This window comes from Lactuca virosa, chromosome 8 (genome assembly GCF_052849685.1).
Source record: "Lactuca virosa cultivar CGN04683 chromosome 8, Lactuca_virosa_CGN04683_v6, whole genome shotgun sequence".
Classification (NCBI taxonomy): Eukaryota; Viridiplantae; Streptophyta; class Magnoliopsida; order Asterales; family Asteraceae; genus Lactuca; species Lactuca virosa.
This window is the reverse complement of record NC_136433.1, coordinates 13760320-13783510: the sequence shown is the minus strand read 5'-3', so window position 1 is coordinate 13783510 and position 23191 is coordinate 13760320. Positions and strand designations below refer to the sequence as shown.

The 23191-nt window shown below is 39.2% G+C and overlaps 2 protein-coding genes across 2 annotated transcripts; one reads left to right on the top strand and one right to left on the bottom strand.

The window, feature by feature from the left end:
- Positions 1-2090: 2090 nt before the first annotated feature.
- LOC145130102 (uncharacterized) lies at positions 2091-2918 on the bottom strand. The gene has a single exon (XM_079064955.1). The coding sequence runs from the start codon at positions 2916-2918 to the stop codon at positions 2091-2093; it is 828 nt and encodes a 275-aa protein (XP_078921081.1).
- Positions 2919-14121: 11203 nt separating this feature from the next.
- LOC145130101 (uncharacterized) lies at positions 14122-15500 on the top strand. The gene is made up of 3 exons (XM_079064954.1): positions 14122-14744; positions 15251-15389; positions 15471-15500. The coding sequence occupies exons 1-3, from the start codon at positions 14122-14124 to the stop codon at positions 15498-15500; spliced, it is 792 nt and encodes a 263-aa protein (XP_078921080.1).
- Positions 15501-23191: the final 7691 nt, after the last annotated feature.

Here is a 23191-nt window from a genome sequence, read left to right as displayed (position 1 = left end):
AACATTTCATTAAATTCAGGGAAGTCAAGAGTGTGTGAAACACGTGACAACATATAGGGAAATGTACCTCAAACATTGGATACATCGAATTAACACCATTCAACCAAAATGATTATGGTATATCTCATAAGACTCTTTTTCTAATTCTTTTACTAAACTAACTTCTAACAAACTACTTTTTGCAATTCCAGCTGTTGTGAAGGAAGCAATTGAGATTTTAAGGAGAGAAAATGTTAATGCTTTGGCGTTAGACCTCCATAATAATAGGTAATATTTTATAGAATTTGGGCTTCATTTTTGGAGACTTTTTTTACAAGATGATAAAATTTTGATGTAACGGTGGTCTTTTTCCCAAATGAAGAACAAGGGTGTGGTGTGATTATCTACATATACAAAGCTCATACATGGTTTAATCAAACTTTTAAATTTCAACATTATTTGGTTTTTTTATCTTATAATTTTATTTTTTTGTATTTGATTCAGGGGACGTGCTTTTCCAGCAAAAAGCATAGCAAGAGATGAAAAATGTATTTGGGATAGAAGAAAGAAACCATCAATCTATGGGTGAGAGGGGCATTTTGGGTACTTCTTATTTTTACTTATGTTACTCTGCACACTATTAGTAGTAGAGAGAAATATGTAGTTAGCATGATTTTGTTAGTTACAGTATTTTTTTTTTCAAAGTTGCAAGTAGACATTATTCAATATGTATTAAGTTAAATTTAGTGATGTTTGACCTGCTATTATTTTTTGAGTTTATAGGAATAAATATGTGTACTACATGAACATAACATGTAAATTGAAAATGTTCAATTACCTGCTGTAATGCCATAATTTTTTTAGTTTATATCATCATTTTATTTAACTACATTAACGTGAAAGGACAAAATGGTCATATATTCTGATGTTTTCCCTATTTTGAAAAATGTTTGCTTCTTATGTTTTTGGATTTGAAGTGTTCATACGCATGTTTTATTTTGATGATTTTTTAAGATTGATGTAGATAATATAATTAACCTTTTGAAGGTTTCTGGTTTAATAATTCTTGAAATAAAAATGGGTAAAATGTGTTTCCAGTAAAAATTACTTAACTTGCAGTTAGATCAGTTACTTAACAAAAGTTTTGTGTCGGGTGCAAACTTTCTTTTATGGAGTCTATGTATTATAGATATGGATTTATACTTTTATGGAGTCTATGTATTATAGATATGGATTTATAAAGGGATCAATAATAATGTAAGTAATTACGATTATTTGCAGTAGAACAGACTTTACAATCTTTTAAAACAAACCTACAAAAGTTTAACTGACACAAATCAAAATCCCTGACCTTTCTAGTTATTAATATACGAATGAAAAAGATAATATGTTCAGGAACAGTCTACTTCCATCTTTTCATGTTTTTACCAATTTACTTCCACCTTTTCATGTTTTTACCACACTGTTTTTGTCTTTTCTTCCTATCTCTCCCTGCGTCTTTCCTCTTTTCATTCCCGTGTTTTTTCAATTTATTTATGATTTTTGTCCTTTACTTTTCATTTCTTTTACTTTGCCCCATATGGATGAGTCATTTCTTTATTTTACAGGCTTTGCCACATTTCATTCCCCCTTTTGGATCCACATGGATCCGCATGTTTACTTTTGGATCCACTTGAAAAAAAAAAGTAATATTTTTTATTTTCACTTCCGAATAATTCAATCTTTCCAATATTCCCATTCCCTTTTTCTATCTCGCCATTAATTTCGTCGTTATACCGTTCTACGCTGTTGCCGCCGTCAATTTTCGTCGCTCCATTTATTTGTGTTGTCGTTTTCTGCAGGGACGGCCGTAGGAATTGACAGTAGGTGTTGCCAAATTTTTTTTTCCGGTCAAACATAATATAAAACCAAAAAATAATTCATTACGTCTAATACAAATAAACGATCCATTACATAAAAGTTAAAAACATAACAACAATCTATCATCTATTACAATTTAAATTTGTCCTCTTCGTACATACATCTTTTGAGACCGTTCCATTACCTTTTCATTCTCAACTTTCACAAGTGCTTCGGTCTCAACATAGGAAAACAACGCGTCGTTCAAAAACTCATCGCCAATCTTGTTGCGCAAGTCGGTCTTCAAGAACTTCATCTTCGAAAAACATCTTTCTACACTTGCGGTTGCTACGGGTAATCAAAGCCAACTTTAAAAGCTTATGAACCAAAGGATAAGACCGATGTTTTCCCGTACTAACCATCAAACGAGAAAGCTCGGAAATTCCTTTCAAAGTGGTAAAACGCTCATCTTTGATGCAAGAGTGATAAAATACCTCAAGTTGTCCTTCAAGATCTATCAAATCCGAATCATCAAAGTCATACTTGTACAGCTTCGCCAACTTTAACAACTTTGATTTGTCAAATTGTGAAAATGAATCACAATGGCTCAAAGCACCCATGTATTCTAGTAATTGGGTGCTTGTTTCACTAAATCGATCCCGATATTCTGTTAGTTGCATATCCACCACCGTGTTGAAGATTTCAACCTCAAAATGAAATCCATTGGTCTTTGTGGTCGTATGGTTTCTCGCACCAACATAAAAATCCTGCATTTCCAGAGTAGCAATATTGTGTGTTTGACAAAAAGAGGATACCTTTGGCAAAATGCTAGCAAACCCCATGTCTCTTAAAAATTGCAATGCGTCCATTTTCCCTCTAACCATCGAAGCTGCTTCTAAAATGTCTAGATCTTTTTTTTGAAGTTGCTTTGATAATGTACCCGTGAGGCGTAAAATGTCATACATCATATATAAGTAAAACACGAACTCATAAGATTTAAAATATGCTAAGATTTCGGATGCTTGTTGGCGGTTTGCCAAATACCCTCCATCCACTTTCACAAATTCTAAAACTACAAGAACATCCGCAAACAACTTCATCAAACTTGTGAGTGTGTTGAAATGTGAACCCCATCTTGTATCTCTCGCCCGAACAAATGTAGTCTCTTGATTTAACCCTCTTCTTGTTTCAAGTTCACCACTACACAAGCCTTTTTGCACCCTTTCTCTTGCTTGTTCCCGTAGCAAGTCTTTTCTTTTACACGAGGCACAAACAACATTAACCACCAACGAATTTTGCTCAAAAAAGTCACTAACACCATCATGCTTCTTTGCTACAACTACAACCACCAATTGAAGTTGGTGTGCAAAGCAATGTACATAAAAATTTGTGTCATTCTCTTGTAATATCAAAGCTTTCAAACCATTGAATTCCCCTCGCATATTGCTAGCCCCATCATAACCTTGTCCTCTTATCTATTAAAAAAATTAATATATATATATATATATATATGTATATATATATATATATATAATATAACACAAAGGTAATTAAATTAAATTGAAGTAACAAAAAAGTAAAGAATAAATTACCTGACTAAAACTCAACTTATTACTTGTAAGTACTTCATTTAAGGCGTTTTTGAGTATCAAAGAGGATGTATCCTTCATGTGCACAACTCCAATGAATTTTTCCTTCACAAAGCCAAGACTATCCACATATCGCAAAACAATAGCCATTTGTTCCTTTTTTGAGACATCGCTAGATTCATCAACCAATAAAGCGAATACATCTTGACCAATCTCTTGACGAATACTCAAAAGTACTTCTTGTGCAAAACATTGCACAAGTTCTTTTTGACTTGTAGGGAAAATAAGTTGATTGTTTTTAGGATCATTTTCTAAAGTATTGTTGAAAATATATTCACTAGTCTCTCGAATGGCTTTTTACACTTCAATATAAAGCCCTCTGTTTTCCGAGTTAACCGACTCGTCATTACCGCGAAACGGTAAACCGGTTTTCAATAAAAGTCTAACAACCATAATAGAAACACGTAATTGCGCTTTATATTTATGGTCCTCCGCTTCGGTTTGCCTCCTCAAGACTACATTAATAGCTTGTTTTTCTCTCAATAAAAAGTCACACTTTTCTCTTGCTTTGTTGTGAAAACTATCAACATTACCCATATAAGTCCGAAATGCATTTTTTTATTCCAAGTATCAAAACCTTGGGAAACAAACTTATCGTCCTCCTTTTTGTCCCATGAGGTCTACATACATAACAATATAAACAATATGCTTTTTTTCACACTATATTCCAACCAATAAAAATTGTTAAACCATGAAGGAACGAAGCTTCTTAATCTATCACCTATTTTCTTTTTTGGAAACTTGGGTAGCCTTATTTGACAAGGTCCTTGAAGCAAATATTGTCTTCTTACATCATCTATTATATTTGAGGCATAACTTGTAATCTTTGGCCTATCTGTCGGGTCCTTTGGAAGATCTTTCAAATAAACATTATCATTAGTTTCATTAGAGCATGGTATTTGTGGAATTGCATTAGAGACTGAAGGAATTGATTGATTGGTGATTGGTGTTTGGGAAGATCCTTCACCACTTTCATTAGGATTAGGTCTTGGTCTTTTGGTAAGAAAACCACCAATGGTAACCTACAATTCAACATTAAGCTAAATAACTAATAATTTCACCAAATCATCCAATAGCTTCAATAAAAACATACAAATTACACCAAATCAAAATTGAACTTTAATAAAGACAATAAGACATAGCAATTTTATTTCACCAAATCAATCAGTAAGTCAATAACATCAATAAAAACATAGCAATTTCACCAATTCAAGATAAAAACATAGCAATTTCAATTTCAACCCGAACAAATTGGTAAAATTTCAAATTTCAAACACTTACTTGTTTCATTCTTAGCTAGGTCTTAGAGTCGAATTGAACAAATGGGAATCGATTTTTGCTACTCAATCAACAAGACACTCAAGAAATTAGAAGGAATTAGCAATGGAAGCATCAAGCACCAAGCGAAGTCGTCGAGTCGTGTCTGTCGTAAGTGAAGTCATCGTGCGTGTGCATCCGTTCTTGACTCCATGTGTTCGATAGCTCGATGTTTTTTTTGTTTGTTTCGTTTTGCTCCTGTCGATTATTGATTAATTGTCTCCCGACTCCCATTAGGCCATTCTCCCAATTGGATCAAAAGATGCAACTATCCAAATGTCATCGGGCTATATTGTTTTTTTTTTTTGGCTAAAATTAATAGACTTTTTGGACTACTAATTGATAAGTCTAAGTTATAAATATATTTTTGGGCTTGGTTGATTCAATAGAGTGTCAATTTTTTTTTACGTAGTTGCCAATTTTTTTACGTAGTGACACAATAGGTAAAAAAAAATTTGAAAAAATTTCCACTACATACACGGAAACTAGGTGTTGCCGGTGCCACACCGGGCACCTAGTCAAAATCGTCACTGGTTTTCTGTTTACGATTTGGGTATGTTTATTGTGGTTTGTAGTTGATTTTCAAATGTCTGCTTGCATAGGTTTCACCCTCTTTGTTACATATGCGATTTTGGCTTTAGGTTTGTTTTCTGCAAATTATGTCTTTATTTTCTGTTTCATCTCATGTATCCTAATAAGCGTAAACGGGCTTCTTCGTCTTCCTCATCGGGAACCCGTCGTTCTCGCATAAATCTTTTTTTGTTATATGTAACCTCTTTGCCTATTTACTATGATTGTAGAAATTGTTCTTGTGTATGTGACTATTGTGGGGCATTGATTTGGTTTGAGGAAAGAGTGTTGTACTTATCTCGTGCTGATCATCCGCGGTATACCAAGTGCTGCAAATCGGGCTCTGTTGTTCTTACATACCCTCTTCCCCCACCATGGTTGCTTATGGATTATTTCCAGAATGATCACTTTATGCGTAATGTGAGAGCGTATAACTCCATGTTTGCGATGACTTTCTTTGCTACACAGGTCGATGAGTCAATCAATAATAGTCGCTAGTCGTACGTCTTTAAAGTTTCGGGCTAGATTTCACATTGGATTGGGTCGTTTCATCCAGAAGTAGGTAAGCCTCCACAATTTCTGCAAATATATATGTGGGATACAGAGAATGAGATATCAAACATGCTTCATTCATTCTGTGGTGAGGATGATATGGTGCTTTCTTTCGAGGTGGTTGAATCCTTAAGTCATATGTTGAATACACATAATAAATACATGTGTACCTTTAGAACATCGAAGGAGATGGATCATTCCATGAATTTGGATTCATATGGAGTTAGATTATTTAGTTCTGTCTCCGACAGAAGATATGGGCCACCGGTTCCGGGAAGTTTTGGGTGTATTATTGTTGGTGACGATGTAAATGAGACCGGTTTTGATATTGTTGTATTTTCAAAATCAGGTTTGGCTCACCGGATAAGCAAGCTTCACGTAAGCTATATGCCTTCGCAATATCCACTTTTATTTCCATACGGTGAGGATGGTTGGTGTCCTATACTACAACTACGATCTGATTCTAACTCGGGAGATAGGAATTTGTCAAACTATATGTAAGTTATCTATAGTTATCAAATTCATGAACGATGTCATATATATTCCCTTATTATACGTAGTCGACGTCTTTTTCATCAGTATTTGGTTTACGCATACACCTGTAGGAGTCCATGCTTAACTACTTTGAACACCACCGACAACACTTGCGTAGTGAGTACATTACTGGTATTTACGATGCGTTATCTAAAGGGGACACGGACAACCGTGTCATCGGTAAACGTGTATTCCTTCCTTCATCCTTTGTCGGTGGACCGAGGTACATGTATAAACATTACCAGGATGCGTTGGTGATATGTAGAGTTCATGGCAAGCGACAATATTTGATCACCTTCACCTGTAATGTCCGGTGGCCTGAATTCAGAAGATACATGGATTCCATTGGTCAACATGACATTAATAATAGACCAGATATTATTGCTAGGGTGTTCAAGATAAAGGTACACACTTTTATTAACTTTCTTAAGGAGGACAAAACTTTTGGGGATGTCGACGGCTGTAAGTGACTATCTTCCCCTGTTCATATTTCGTTACATCTATATCTGTGTAATTTTCACGTTATTTATTGTATGTGTCTCCTTTTTTCATGCGCATATATGTACACTATCGAATTTCAAAAGAGAGGCCTACCACATTGCCACACTTTGCTTTGGGTTGCACCAACTTTTAAGATTCACGAAAGTAGGGATGTAGATAATTACATAACTGTAGAGTTGCCCGATCCCAAACTGGAGCCTGTGCTGTATAGGATAGTTACAATGTGCATGTTACATGGTCCATGCGGTTTGTTTAATACTCGTGCTCCATGCATGCAAGACGACCAGTGTAAAAAACGGTTTCCAAAACCATTCAGTTCGTTCACAAGTATTGACGAGAATGGTTATGTGGTACCGTACAATAAACGGTCATGCAGTCATTTTGATGCTCACATCAATGTCTGTGAGTGTAAACCAGACTTGGTGTGAACCTGACATCAGTAGCTGCACCTCTATCTATGTTGACAATAAGAACTCAAATGGCAACTTTGTATGTTCACATAATGAACACAATAAATGGTAGCAGTAGTAATTGTAGGCTTGTTTAAGTATAAATAGAGGCTCTAACCTCAGTTGTAAGACACCACAAACAGAGAGTGTAGTGTGTAATACTTAGAGTGAGTATTAGAGGGTTGTTTCTTTTTCTTGTAATATTGAGCGTGTAAGCTCTTCTCTTTTGTTCTAGTTCTGAATAAAAGTGTGTTTCAACCCCAACAAGTGGTATCAGAGATTGGTTAAGCTCCGGGGGAAGCATTCTTTGTTTTTTGGTCGAAATTTTTTTGTCTCAAAAACAATTTCGGAGTATACTGTTGGAAAGGTCTCGTTCTGAGGATTCCGAAAATATATTTTTTTTAATTTTTTGACCATCGGAAGGCCTCCAAATCACCGGTCAAAGTTAGTCAAATCTGCCGGAAAAGTCGCCGGAAAAACCAGGGTTCGCCGGAGAAGACGACACTGTAGCAGTGACATCAGCAGCTGACAAAGTTCTGGAAATTGCAGTTTAGCCCCTGTTCTTCCGAAAAGTGCAATTTGGCCCCTGTTTTTCAGAAAAATTGCAATTTTGGTCCCGTTTTTCAGAAAACTTTCAATTTAGCCCATGTTTTACTTCTGTAAAAGTTCTGTTTGCCCCCTGAACTTCTGAAAAGTTCATATTGGTCCCCATACTTCAAAATATATATATATATATATATATATATATATTCTTACTCTTGTATGCCCAAGTATATGCCAAGAATGACTACACCAACCTCGTCATCTTCTCAAGCCGGAGTTGAAAGTTTTCAAAGGACCGGGAAAGACGGTAGCGTTACGTTACACTATCCAATGCTCACGAAGATGAACTACGCGGTGTGGGCCATAAAAATGCGAGTGAATTTACAAGCACAAGGAGTATGGGATGTAATTAAAAATGCAGAAACGGACGAACGTAAAGATCGGATGGCTCTTGCGGCTATTTATCAAGCAATTCCAGAGGACGTACTTCTGATGTTAGCTGAGAAGGACACAGCTAAAGAAGCATGGGAAACGCTCAAGATGATGCACATGGGAGCCGATCGGGTCAAGGAGGCTAAAGCTCAAACCTTGAGAAGTGACTTCGAGGTGATCCGGATGAAAGACAGTGAATCGGTAGATGATTTTTACATGAGATTGAATACTATCGTAACCGGTATTCGATCTCTAGGTGAAAAGATTAAAGAAATTACGGTTGTGAAGAAGTTTTTGCGAGCCGTACCGATACGATTTATACAAATCGTAACATCGATCGAGCAATTCGGAGATTTGAAGAATATGACGGTGGAAGAAGTTGTGGGTCGTCTTAAGACCCATGAAGAGAGACTTCGAAGCTATGGAGAAAAAGAAGAAGGACCTTCTCTATTGCTTACACATGCCGAGTGGGCATCTCGTTCGAAGCAAACTGGCGAGAGAAACTCGTCAAACACTTCAAGAGGACGAGGAGGACATGGTAACCGAGGCCGGGGACGAGGCCGAGGTCGTGGACGTGGCCAAGGAGGTGGTCGCGAGTACAATACAAATCGAAATGACCATAATCCTTCTCGAAAGGATAAAAGTAAAATCAAATGCTTTACTTGTGAACAATTTGGTCATTATGCTTCGGAGTGTCCAAACAAGAATCGAGGTGAGGAGGCAAACCTCACTCAAGCCAACGAAGAAGAGCCTATTTTAATGATGGCAACCTCACAAGAATATGCACACAAAAAAGTGTCTCTAAGAGAGAAGATTTGTGTTAATCTTCTTGCATCGGGAGAAAGTCGAGTCGAGTCTGAGGTATGGTATCTCGACAACGGTGCTAGCAATCACATGACTGGAGACCGCTCAAAGTTTCGCGAACTAGATGAGCACGTTACGGGCCATGTGAAATTTGGGGATGGTTCGACCGTCGCTATTTTGGGAAAAGGGTCGATTTTATTCGATAGCAAAAATGGCGACCAAAGACTCCTTAATGAGGTATATTTCATTCCAAGTCTAAAAAACAATATTATTAGTCTTAGACAAATGACGGAGGAAGGGAGTCGGGTCATAATGGATGGGTCGGATCTGACATTGTTTAACAGAAACAAAACTCTACTTTTGAGAGTTGAACGATCCCCAAACCGGTTATATAAAACTCCTTTAAGGACCGGTAGACCGACTTGTCTTTTAGCAACAAAAGACGAACCAGCTTGGATATGGCATTCTAGACTCGGTCATGTTAACTTTCTCGCCTTAAAGAAGTTGTCCGAAAAGAATATGGCAATCGGAGTCCCAAAGATTGAGCACCCAAACCAAGTATGTGAAGGGTGCGTTCTTTCCAAACAAACCCGAATTCCTTTCCCGGATCATGCAGTTTTTCGGGCTCAAAAACCTCTACAACTTGTTCATGCGGACTTATGTGGTCCGATCACACCTACGTCTGTTGGAGGGAGTAAATATTTTCTCCTTTTAGTAAACGATTTTAGCCGGTGGATGTGGGTTTACATGCTATCGGAGAAGTCTCAAGCCTTGAGCGCTTTCAAACGGTTCAAGTTGATGGTTGAAAAGAATTCGGGTTATAAAATAAAGACACTTCGAACGGACCGAGGGTGAGAGTTCACTTCAAAAGAATTCTCATTATTTTGTGAAGAAAATGGTATTCAAAGGCATCTTACGACACCATATTCGCCTCAACAGAACGGAGTTGTAGAAAGGTGAAATCGGACCATTATGGACATGGCAAGAAGTCTGCTCAAAGGTAGAAATGTTCCGGGAGAGTTTTGGGGAGAAGCGGTTAGACATGCAGTTTATCTTCTCAACCGCCTGCCAACAAAAGTACTTCCCGACAAGACGCCTTATGAAACGTGGTTTGGCAAAAAGCCCAACCTTGAACATCTAAAAGTTTTTGGTTGTGTTGCTTTTGCTAAACTTGTAGGTGGTCACTTGAAGAAGCTTGATGATCGAAGTAAGAAGATGGTGTATTTAGGTGTGGAAGATGGAACTAAAGGCAACCGTTTGTTTGATCCGCAAGACCGAAAGTTGCGAGTTAGTCGCGATGTTGTTTTTGTCGAAAAAGAAGAATGGAATTGGTACAAAAACAAAGAAGAAGAGATGGCGACTCCTAAGACCTTTAACATAATTGAACCACAACCCCAAATACACCTCGAAACACCTCAAAATGACCCCGAAATCAATCTGGAACAACCAAACAGTCCAGGAATCGATGCTATCCAAGTTGGACAACCATATGCTGAATTTGACGAGCCTGAACCAACTCCACATACTCCTGTCTCAGCCCCGTTTTCTTCAACCTCGCCCCATATGGAAAGCCCTTCTAGTGAGATTGGGCCAAGGGGATTGCGTCCGTTAACCGATATTTATTCTGAAACCGAAAATGTGTTCCTTGAACCCGGAGAATTGTTGATGATTGCAGCGGATCAACCCTTGAATTTTAAAGAGGCGGTAACCTCTAAGGCATGGCAGGAGGCTATGCAAACAGAGTTGGATGCAATCGAGAAGAACAAGACATGGCAACTTACCGATTTGCCATCCGGACACAAAGCAATCGGTTTGAAATGGGTGTTTAAAGTGAAGAAAGACAACTTGGGAAAAGTGGTGAAGCATAAAGCTTGACTTGTAGCAAAAGGATTTGTACAAAAGGAAGGAGTCGACTTTGATGAAGTTTTTGCACCGGTAGCACGACTTGACACCGTAAGGCTCATTCTTGCCTTAGCAGCTCAACATGGGTGGGTTCTCCACCATCTCGATGTCAAATCGGCTTTTCTCAATGGAGATCTTAAAGAGGAGGTTTATGTCACCCAACCAGAAGGATATGTTGATAAAGCAAACAGTCACAAGGTGTTCAAGCTTTATAAAGCTCTTTATGGTCTACGACAAGCTCCTCGAGCTTGGAACATTCGTTTGGATAAAAGCTTAAAAAGGCTTGGTTTTACAAAAAGTTCACAAGACCCAGCTGTTTACGAAAGGAACTCAAAAGACAAAATTCTTATTGTTGGTGTCTATGTTGATGACTTGATCATTACCGGGTCAAACACTAATGATGTTGTCGAATTCAAAGAACAAATGAAGAAAGAATTCGAAATGAGTGACTTGGGATTACTTTCTTACTACCTTGGAATCGAAGTTTCGCAAAAGAAGTGGGGAATATCTTTGCGACAAACGGCTTATGCAAAGAAGATTTTAGAGCAATTTGGGTTGCTGGATTGCAATCCGACAACGTCACCAATGGAACCTAAGTTGAAGGTTAAGAAGGATGAAGATGGTGAAAAAGTTGATCCAACTGAATATAGGCGAGTGGTAGGTTGTTTGAGGTACTTGACTCACACTCGACCAGACCTGTCATTTTCGGTTGGAATTGCAAGTCGTTTCATGGAGGAACCAACCACTTTGCATTTCCAAGTTGTGAAACACATCTTGCGATACGTAAAAGGAACTGTTGATTATGGAATCAACTATGGAAGAGGTCGTGAAATTGAAGATTTGGTTGGTTTTACCGATAGTGATCTTGGAGGTGACCCTGTTGATAGCAAGAGCACAAGTGGAATGATTTTCTATCTGGGAAGGAATGCGATAACTTGGCAATCCCAAAAGCAAAAGACTATTGCTTTGTCCATGTGTGAAGCCGAGTTCATGGCAGCTACAACAACAACATGTCAAGCCATTTGGCTTGCTAATCTCGTGAAGGAGCTCACGGGACATCATATTATGCCTATCACCTTATATGTCGATAACAAGTCAGCAATCGCATTGATGAAAAATCCTGTGTTTCATGGTCGAAGCAAACACATTGACATTCGTTATCACTTAATACGAGAATGTGTTGAACGTGGGCAAATTATAGTGGAATATATCAACTCGAAGGATCAACGGGCGGACATCTTTACAAAGGCTTTAGCATACGTGAAACATAGTGAAATGCGAAACATGATCGGCGTGACGAATCTCTAGCCAAGTTCGGTTTAAGGGGGAGAATGTGAGTGTAAACCAGACTTGGTATGAACCTGACATCAGTAGTTGCACCTCTATCTATGTTGACAATAAGAACTCAAATGGCAACTTCGTATGTTCACATAATGAACACAATAAATGGTAGCAGTAGTAATTGTAGGCTTGTTTAAGTATAAATAGAGGCTCTAACCTCAGTTGTAAGACACCACAAACAGAGAGTGTAGTGTGTAATACTTAGAGTGAGTATTAGAGGGTTGTTTCTTTTTCTTGTAATATTGAGCGTGTAAGCTCTTCTCTTTTGTTCTAGTTCTGAATAAAAGTGTGTTTCAACCCCAACAATGTCTAACATTGCGGGTGGAATATGATGATTAAATATCTATTCAAATACGTATCGAAGGGTGTTGAGCGTGTACGTTTCTCTCTTCAAAGATCTGAAACAGAAACTTCTTCTTCTTCTTCTTCTTCTTCTTCTTCTTCTTCTTCTTCTTCTTCTGTTCCACCGGTTGTGGTCGATGAGATCAAAAGCTTCCTTGATGGTCGCTACATATGTCCACATGAGGCAGCATGGAGAATCCTTAATTTTCCCATTCACGAACGTCATCCACCTGTTCAAGTTCTTGTTGTTCATCTGGAAGGGATGCAGTCTACTGTTTTTAAAGAGAACACTCAGTTGAGTTCTGTTATTGACATTCCAGGTTTTAGTTTCACAACACTGATAGAGTGGATGCAGAACAACCAGCGAGATCAACATGTAGATCATCTCACATACACTGAATATCCAAGCAAATATCGATGGGACAAGACCGGTAAAGGATGGATTCATAGGTTCATTACAGAAAATACGGTCACAATTAACACAGGTATTGGTCGCCTTGCGTATGTACATCCAACTGCTGGGGAATTGTTTTATCTACGAATTTTGTTGTGTCATCAAAAGGGATGTAAGTCCTTCCGTGATATCTGAACCGTTCGTGGAACAACACATCAGACATTTCGAGATGCGTGTGAGGCTCTAGGGCTGACTGGCGATGACAAGGAGTGGCTAACAACTTTCAATGAGGTAGCCACCTGTGCAACTTTGGTCGAGCGACGTTCATTATTTTTCCAGTTGCTTCTATTTTGTGAAGTAGGAAGCCCACTTCTGTTGTGGGAGATTGCAAAGTCAAAAATAGGTGATGACATAACATACGCATACACTTCTGACACCTCAGGTTTCCAAAAGTACCGTAGATGCAACAACAACAGGTGCTTCTGGAGATACAAAGGATACTACTCGCATCAACACCATCAAAATCACTAACGGATTTTGAGTTACCCATGCCATGCCCATCTGTTCTTTCCATGCTAAGAAACCGTCTTTTACTTGAGGAAGCTAATTACAACACGAAATTACTTCTTTCCCAACATACAGTCATGGTATCACAATTGAATCTAGAACAATTGAAAATTTATCAACATGTTGTTGACGTAAAATGTCAGAAGAAACAGTTGCTAATCTTTGTATAGGGAAAACATTCCTATGGACAACTATCCTTTCCTATTTCAGATCCAGAGGAAAAATTGTTCTAGCTGTTGCAGCCTTAGGAATCGCTTCGCTTTTGCTACCATCCGGTCGTACCGCACATTCTCTGTTTGTCATTCCTATTGATCTTACCGATAAGATGTCTTGCAACATTAAAAAGAAAACCCAACTTGCAGAACTCATTAAGAAGACTACCACGATCATATAGGATGAGGCACCAATGAGCGATCGTCGTTGTTTTGAGTTTCTACACAAGTCTTTGAAAGATGTATTAGAAGATGATGCCCACCTTTTTGGAGGGATGTCAATGCTGCTAGGTGGCGACTTCCGTCAAACGCTTCCCATCCAGCCCAAAAGCAGAAAATCACAAATAATTAGACTCACTTTACCCAGTTCATACCTGTGGGCACACTTCATTGTTGTCACGTTACACGACAATATGCTTTTGCCATACTCATTTAACTCAGAAACTGATGTCTGTCGCTTATCACAATTCCCTTCATGGTTACTTGATAATGGAAACGGTAACATGGGATCGCCAGATATGAATGATCCGGATACCACGAGCCTCATACAAATACCTGATTCTATCCTCATCCACTCAACAGACAACGGGTTGAACAACCTTATAGATTTTGTATACGGATCAGATATAATTGCCAACCCATCACCCGATGAATTATCTGTAAGGGCCATCATCTGTCCAAAAAATGGAACCGCTGATAGGGTGAACACCTTAATACTATCAAAAGCAATTGGTGAAGAGATAATATACAATAGTTATGACTCTATAAAGTCACAGAGTCGAGATACGTTAGACCTAGATACTTTGTACCCACAAGAGTATTTAAATAAACTTCAATTTTCTGGAATACCATCACATAGTTTACTACCAAAAATACATCTGTTGGGAAGCGAGTATACATTCCAAGAATAAGATTTGTCCACAATAGTCCAGATTTACCTTTCACTTTTAGTAGAAAACAATTTCCTGTTAAGGTCTGCTATGCAATGACCATAAATAAAAGCCAAGGTCAGTCTCTGAAAAAGGTAGGATTATACCTCTCGCAATCTGTCTTTGCACACAAACAACTATATGTTGCTTTATCGAGAGCCGCCGTCACCAGATTCGATAAAAAATCTGTTAGAGCAAGAAGGCATATTGCCTTTGAACAACACCAAAAACATTGTATATAGGGATTTATTGATGATGGTTGATATACGTGAGGTTCATACAATATATTCAAGATAGATGCCATCCACAAATCTATTAACTTTCATAACTATTTTTTTTATGTTTAACAACTAAAATTGTACAGTATTCACTTTACATCTTTTCTCATTTACAGGAACATGTCGTCAGAAGTGGATAGAATTTCAAAGCTATATCTCGGTTCACTAGGAAAACCGATCGAACTTTGGGTTATACAGAGATGGACATCCAGCTTCAGGAAAAATGAGAGATGGTTCATTGTTGTAGACAAACATGTAAATTTTGTCACAAATTTAAATCACTTTGTATTCACTGCCTCTAATATAAACAAACCATTACATATTTTGTTTAATCAGGAAGATGCCATCCAAAAGTGCCAGTCATAACACTAGAACCAAGTTAGGTAAGCTTGAAGGCATCGGTTGAAGCCCTTAGTTGCAAGGTCTTTGACTATGCCCAAGAAAGGGATGGATAACAGATCTTAGATAGTTCCCACTTCCACTTAACAAAGGAAATATATCTGTTATGATCCCACATCGGCCGAAAGTACTATAAGAGGGTTAATAAGAATAGAGGTAGGCTAGCTTTTTATTAGAAATGGCCCGATTCGAGAGGGGCAAGGTCTCCAATTACAGGAAAAGATAAATATGAGAAATATGTGATGATCAACTGATAAGTAAACCTATTATTTATAATACCCTATTCTTAATATTAAATATGGTAGCTGCTAAGGTTACGTATGGTAATTGCTCCCCACTTCCTTTGATAACCACCCCTTGATTTGGGTAACTCCAGCCAATTGCCATTTAATTGATTTGGCCTAGTGGATTCAGCCAATTCCCAAAAATAGAATTCAATTGCCCCATATTGGCAGCTGTCATACGATTCTTTTTCCTGGAATATACCTTTAATGGATTTTTATCATTACTTCCCTCCCGGTAAAACGCCTTGTCCTCAAGGCGGAAAGTAGGGAATTGCTCCTTTATCAAATCATAAGTTTCCCATGTGGACTCTTCGATGGGGCGGTTACACCAAGAAACCAACAGTTCTAAGTTTGGGTGGCCAGCTTCACGAACCCAACGATGAGTGATGACAGAACTTGGTTGCCAGTCAATTTTCCAGTCTTTGGTGATGGGTAAAGGTGCAGCTGGGACTGAAGAAAAGGAGCCATGAGCCGGTTTAAGCATCGAAACGTGAAAGACTGGGTGAACTCTAGCTTCAGGTGGTAGTTCCAGCTCATAAGCAACTGGGCCTACTGTTCGTTTAATACGATATGGGCCAAAAAACCTTGGAGAAAGCTTCTCGTATCGGCGCTTGGCGAAACTTTTTTGACGGTAGGGCTGAATCTTCAAGAAAGCATAATCACCAACGTGAAACGTGAGTTCCCGTCGCTTCAAATTTGCTTGGTTTTTCATTCGGTCTTGGGCCTTTTGGAGGTTTTGTCGTAGGAGCTTCAACATATCATCCCTATCAAGTAATTGATGTTCCAGTTCTGCATTTTTGGTTTCCCCTGTAACATAAGGAAACAAAGAAGGAGGTTCCCTGCCGTAAACAACAGTAAATGGTGTTGTACCAGTGGATGTATGGTAACCAGTGTTATAAGAATATTCAGCCCATGGTATGAAAGTACTCCATTTGGTTGGTTGTTCACTAGCAAAGCAACGTAGATAAGCTTCTAAACAACGATTTAAGACTTCCGTTTGATCGTCCGTTTGAGGATGATAACTTGTGCTCAATTTCAGTTTGGTTTGACTTAATCGGAACAATTCTTGCCAAAAGTTGCTAAGAAAAACCACGTCTCGGTCAGAGACGATAGAGCGATGAAAACCATGTAATCGGATAATCTCTTTGCAAAATATCGCTGCTACCCCTTTAGCCGTGAATGGGTGAGATAAACAGAGAAAGTGAGCATATTTGCTTAGGCGATCCACCACGACTAAGATAGTATCGAAACGGCTTGATGGGGGTAAACCGACGATAAAATCAATAGAAATATCCTCCCAAACTTGGCTTGGAATGGGCAAGGGCTGAAGCAAACCGGCGGGGGACAGAGTTTGGTATTTCTGTTGTTGACATATGACACATTGCTGCACAAAAACCCTTACACCCTGTTTCATCTTTAGCCAATAATAACGAGAGCACAATCGTTTATAGGTTTTTAAAAAACCTCCATGGCCACCAAGTGGAGTATCATGTGCTTCCTGTAACAGTTTTAGTCTGAGGAAAGATACTTCAGGTATTACCAAACGCCCTTGATAAAACAAAAGCTGATTTGCAAGAGAAAAATCAGTGACTGATGAAGGATCTTCATGTAGTTTGCTAATCAAGTCTCTTGTAAATGGGTCGGTTTGATACCCTGCTTTGATTTCAGCTACCTCAACACAATAAGGCACAATTAATGTCAACAATTCTCCTGAATGAGGTCGTCGAGATAGAGCATCAGCTCCCTTGTTCTCTTTTCCTGCTTTGTGAATAACCGAGAAATCATAAGGCATCAATTTAAGTAGCAACCTTTGCTGCTCAGTTGTGGTAATTCGCTGTTCTAACAAAAATTTCAGGGTATAATGATCGGTACGGATTAAAAAATGATGACCAAGCAGGTAATGACTCCATTTTTGTACCGCCAGTACCAATGCCAACAACTCTCTGTCATAAGCCGATTTAAATCGGTTAGATGGAGAGAACCCCTTGCTGAAATAGGCCACAGGATGGTCTTGCTGTGATAATATTGCTCCCACACCATCCGATGAAGCATCACATTCGATGACAAAAGGTTTTGAAAAATAGGGTAACCGAAGGACTGGAGTGGATAACAAAGCCTTTTTTAAGTCATTAAAGGCTTTAAGGGCCTCTTCTGACCAGAGAAATCCATCTTTCTTGGTTAATGCAGTGAGGGGACGGGCTATGACGCCATAATTACGAACAAAGCGTCTGTAGTACCCTGATAACCCAAGAAAACCTCTCACTTCCTTGACTGTCGATGGTACGGGCCATGATTTAACTGCTGATATCTTTTCTTCTTCCACACTAACTCCTTTCGAGCTGATCACATGCCCAAGGAACACCACCTGTTCTTGCCCAAAGCAACATTTCGATAGTTTGGCAAAAAATTGGTTGTCATGAAGTAATTTTAAGGCCTGTTCCAAATGGAATTTGTGTTGTTCCATACTTGGACTATAAACTAAAATATCATCAAAGAACACAAGTACGAAACGTCGCAAGTATGGACGGAATAAATCATTCATGATAGCCTGAAATGTGGAAGGAGCATTAGTTAGGCCAAAAGGCATGACCTTGAATTCGTAATGACCCGAGTGAGTGCGAAAGGCTGTTTTTTCGATATCCGGGGCTGCCACTCTAATTTGATAATAACCCGATCGCAAATCGAGTTTTGAGAACACTGTAGCACCATGCAGCTCATCGAGTAATTCGTCAATATTAGGGATCGGATATTTGTCGGCTATAGTTATCTTGTTGAGGGCTCGGTAATCGATGCACATCCGCCAAGAATTATCTTTCTTCTTCACTAGTAGTACAGGGCTTGAAAAAGGGTTGGTGCTTGGTTGAATAAAACCAGCGGCCATCAACTGTTCCACTTGTTTTTCTATCTCATTTTTTTGGGAGTAGGGATAACGGTAAGGACGGATGTTAGGTGGAGTGGAGTTTGGCATAAGTGGGATTGAATGGTTTTGTGATCGAATCGGGGGTAGATGTTGAGGCTCTTCAAAGATGGTGGTGTATTGGTTGACAACAGGTTGCAATGGGAGGGGTATACAAGGGGTAGTTTCTGGTTCAATGGCTAGGTGTTGGAAACTGGATGACTTTTGAGGTCCGGATGAAATGCCTTGTAGCTTATATCGCTTTCCATCTATTGAAAAAGTCATGAATAATTCCTTCCAGTTAGATTGAACCGTATTTAACGTAGCTAACCATTGAACACCCAAAACTAGATCAGCTCCACCAAGAGAGAAAGGATGAAAATCCTGAGTGATCTTGAGGTCATTAATCTGTACATAAAGATTTTTGCAGATTTGACCACATCGAATTAGGTCTCCGTTACCGATTTGAACACCAAAAGACGTTACCGGTTGAGTCGCCAAATTAAGTTCATTCACCAAGACATCTGAGATAAAATTGTGTGTAGATCCGCCATCTATTAAAATTAAAACCTCTGTAGAATGAAGCATACCATGGATTTTCATTGTGGTAGGTTGAGATTTTCGTAGAATAGCATGTAAGCTAATTTCAGCAGTCTCCTGTTGGTCAGAATCAAGATCAGTTAGATCCGTTGTCGGAGATTCTTCAACGGCTTCATCAGCTTCTAAAACCTTGAGGGTACCGGTTTTGCAACGATGACCCGATCCATATTTTTCGCCACATCTAAAGCATTCCCCTTTTAGAAATCGATTTTGCTTCTCATTTTCGGAAATTCGTGAAACATTTCTTGATTGGTTTGATGTTTGGGCTGGGATAAAAGAGGTCGGTTTAGGATCTGCTTGTGAGAGTTTCGAATTTGGGGTTCCCGAGACATTTTTCCCAGATCGATGACAGGTGAGTTTAGATTCGAATTCCAAAGCCAGGCTCATGGCACTATATACCGTACGGGGTTTGTGAATTCGTACATCTGATTTTAGTTCATCTTTTAGGCCATTTAGGAATACTCCTAAAAGACAGTGATCTGGCCAATTTGAAACCCGAGAGGTTCTTTAAGCGAACTCCTGCCGATACTCTTGTACTGTACCAGTTTGTTTAATGCTGCATAGGAACTCATCAGGGTTCTGAAACTCAACAGGGCCAAAATTTCTTGTAAACACTTGGACCAATTCTTCCCAGAAAGTGATCGGACGATCATCAGATAACCATGAATAGAGGTCCAAGGCATCTCCTTCTAAGTGCATTGAAGCTATCTCCACCTTTTCTTCATCCGGGATCTGATAGTACCTGAAGTATCTTTCGGCTTTCAGCAGCCATCCACGTGGGTCTCCGCTACTAAAAGTTGGGAAATCAATTTTGTTGTAGGGTTTATGTGGCATTCGACCCCTCCAACTGCTTTACCCCTCGTCGTTCTTGCTCCAGCTGGACCGTTCCCTCTTTTTCAGGGCTGCTATATCTTCCTTCATTGTTTCAATTGACTCCAGCTTTGCTGCTATGGCAACCAATTGAGTGGCAATGGGATCGGGTGGGTTGTTGTCGCTATTCCGGGTTTGCACCATGTTGTTTCTCGGCAACGGAACCAAATGATAAGAACAGGGTTAATAAGAATAGAGGTAGGCTAGCATTTTATTAGAAATGGCCCGATTCGAGAGGGGCAAGGTCTCCACTTACAGGAAAAGATAAATATGAGAAATATGTGATGATCAACTGATAAGTAAACCTATTATTTATAATACCCTATTCTTAATATTAAATATGGTAGCTGCTAAGGTTACGTATGGTAATTGCTCCCCACTTCCTTTGATAACCACCCCTTGATTTGGGTAACTCCAGCCAATTGCCATTTAATTGATTTGGCCTAGTGGATTCAGCCAATTCCCAAAAATAGAATTCAATTGCCCCATATTGGCAGCTGTCATACGATTCTTTTTCCTGGAATATACCTTTAGTGGATTTTTATCATTACTTCCCTCCCGGTAAAACGCCTTGTCCTCAAGGCGGAAAGTTGGGAATTGCTCCTTTATCAAATCACAAGTTTCCCATGTGGACTCTTCGATGGGGCGGTTACACCAAGAAACCAACAGTTCTAAGTTTGGGTGGCCAGCTTCACGAACCCAACGATGAGTGATGACAGAACTTGGTTGCCAGTCAATTTCCCAGTCTTTGGTGATGGGTAAAGGTGCAGCTGGGACTGAAGAAAAGGAGCCATGAGCCGGTTTAAGCATCGAAACGTGAAAGACTGGGTGAACTCTAGCTTCAGGTGGTAGTTCCAGCTCATAAGCAACTGGGCCTACTGTTCGTTTAATACGATATGGGCCAAAAAACCTTGGAGAAAGCTTCTCGTATCGGCGCTTGGCCAAACTTTTTTGACGGTAGGGCTGAATCTTCAAGAAAGCATAATCACCAACCTGAAACGTGAGTTCCGGTCGCTTCAAATTTGCTTGGTTTTTCATCCGGTCTTGGGCCTTTTGGAGGTTTTGTCGTAGGAGCTTCAACATATCATCCCTATCAAGTAATTGATGTTCCAGTTCTGCATTTTTGGTTTCCCCTGTAACATAAGGAAACAAAGAAGGAGGTTCCCTGCCGTAAACAACAGTAAATGGTGTTGTACCAGTGGATGTATGGTAACCAGTGTTATAAGAATATTCAGCCCATGGTATGAAAGTACTCCATTTGGTTGGTTGTTCACTAGCAAAGCAACGTAGATAAGCTTCTAAACAACGATTTAAGACTTCCGTTTGATCGTCCGTTTGAGGATGATAACTTGTGCTCAATTTCAGTTTGGTTTGACTTAATCGGAACAATTCTTGCCAAAAGTTGCTAAGAAAAACCACGTCTCGGTCAGAGACGATAGAGCGAGGAAAACCATGTAATCGGGTAATCTCTTTGCAAAATATCGCTGCTACCCCTTTAGCCGTGAATGGGTGAGATAAACAGAGAAAGTGAGCATATTTGCTTAGGCGATCCACCACGACTAATATAGTATCGAAACGGCTTGATGGGGGTAAACCGACGATAAAATCAATAGAAATATCCTCCCAAACTTGGCTTGGAATGGGCAAGGGCTGAAGCAAACCGGCGGGGGACAGAGTTTGGTATTTCTGTTGTTGACATATGACACATTGCTGCACAAAAACCCTTACATCCTGTTTCATCTTTAGCCAATAATAACGAGAGCACAATCGTTTATAGGTTTTTAAAAAACCTCCATGGCCACCAAGTGGAGTATCATGTGCTTCCTGTAACAGTTTTAGTCTGAGGGAAGATACTTCAGGTATTACCAAATGCCCTTGATAAAACAAAAGCTGATTTGCAAGAGAAAAATCAGTGACTGATGAAGGATCTTCATGTAGTTTGCTAATCAAGTCTCTTGTAAATGGGTCGGTTTGATACCCTGCTTTGATTTCAGCTACCTCAACACAATAAGGCACAATTAATGTCAACAATTCTCCTGAATGAGGTCGTCGAGATAGAGCATCAGCTCCCTTGTTCTCTTTTCCTGCTTTTGTGAATAACCGAGAAATCATAAGGCATCAATTTAAGTAGCAACCTTTGCTGCTCAGTTGTGGTAATTCGCTGTTCTAACAAAAATTTCATGGTATAATGATCGGTACGGATTAAAAAATGATGACCAAGCAGGTAATGACTCCATTTTTGTACCGCCAGTACCAATGCCAACAACTCTCTGTCATAAGCCGATTTAAATCGGTTAGGTGGAGAGAACCCCTTGCTGAAATAGGCCACAGGATGGTCTTGTTGTGATAATATTGCTCCCACACCATCCGATGAAGCATCACATTCGATGACAAAAGGTTTTGAAAAATCGGGTAACCGAAGGACTGGAGTGGATAACAAAGCCTTTTTTAAGTCATTAAAGGCTTTAAGGGTCTCTTCTGACCAGAGAAATCCATCTTTCTTGGTTAATGCAGTGAGGGGACGGGCTATGACGCCATAATTACGAACAAAGCGTCTGTAGTACCCTGATAACCCAAGAAAACCTCTCACTTCCTTGACTGTCGATGGTACGGGCCATGATTTAACTGCTGATATCTTTTCTTCTTCCACACTAACTCCTTTCGAGCTGATCACATGCCCAAGGAACACCACTTGTTCTTGCCCAAAGCAACATTTCGATAGTTTGGCAAAAAATTGGTTGTCATGAAGTAATTTTAAGGCCTGTTCCAAATGGAATTTGTGTTGTTCCATACTTGGACTATAAACTAAAATATCATCAAAGAACACAAGTACGAAACGTCGCAAGTATGGACGAAATAAATCATTCATGATAGCCTGAAATGTGGAAGGAGCATTAGTTAGGCCAAAAGGCATGACCTTGAATTCGTAATGACCCGAGTGAGTGCGAAAGGCTGTTTTTTCGATATCCGGGGCTGCCACTCTAATTTGATAATAACCCGATCGCAAA

Bases quoted from the DNA above. Each gene is read 5' to 3' on its own strand.
- LOC145130102 (XM_079064955.1), bottom strand. From the start codon at position 2,918: ATGAAGTTGTTTGCGGATGTTCTTGTAGTTTTAGAATTTGTGAAAGTG.
- LOC145130101 (XM_079064954.1), top strand. From the start codon at position 14,122: ATGAGCGATCGTCGTTGTTTTGAGTTTCTACACAAGTCTTTGAAAGAT. The intron at 14,745-15,250 runs GTATTTAAATAA...TCTCATTTACAG, and splicing joins GATACTTTGTACCCACAAGA to GAACATGTCGTCAGAAGTGG. The intron at 15,390-15,470 runs GTAAATTTTGTC...TTGTTTAATCAG, and splicing joins TCATTGTTGTAGACAAACAT to GAAGATGCCATCCAAAAGTG.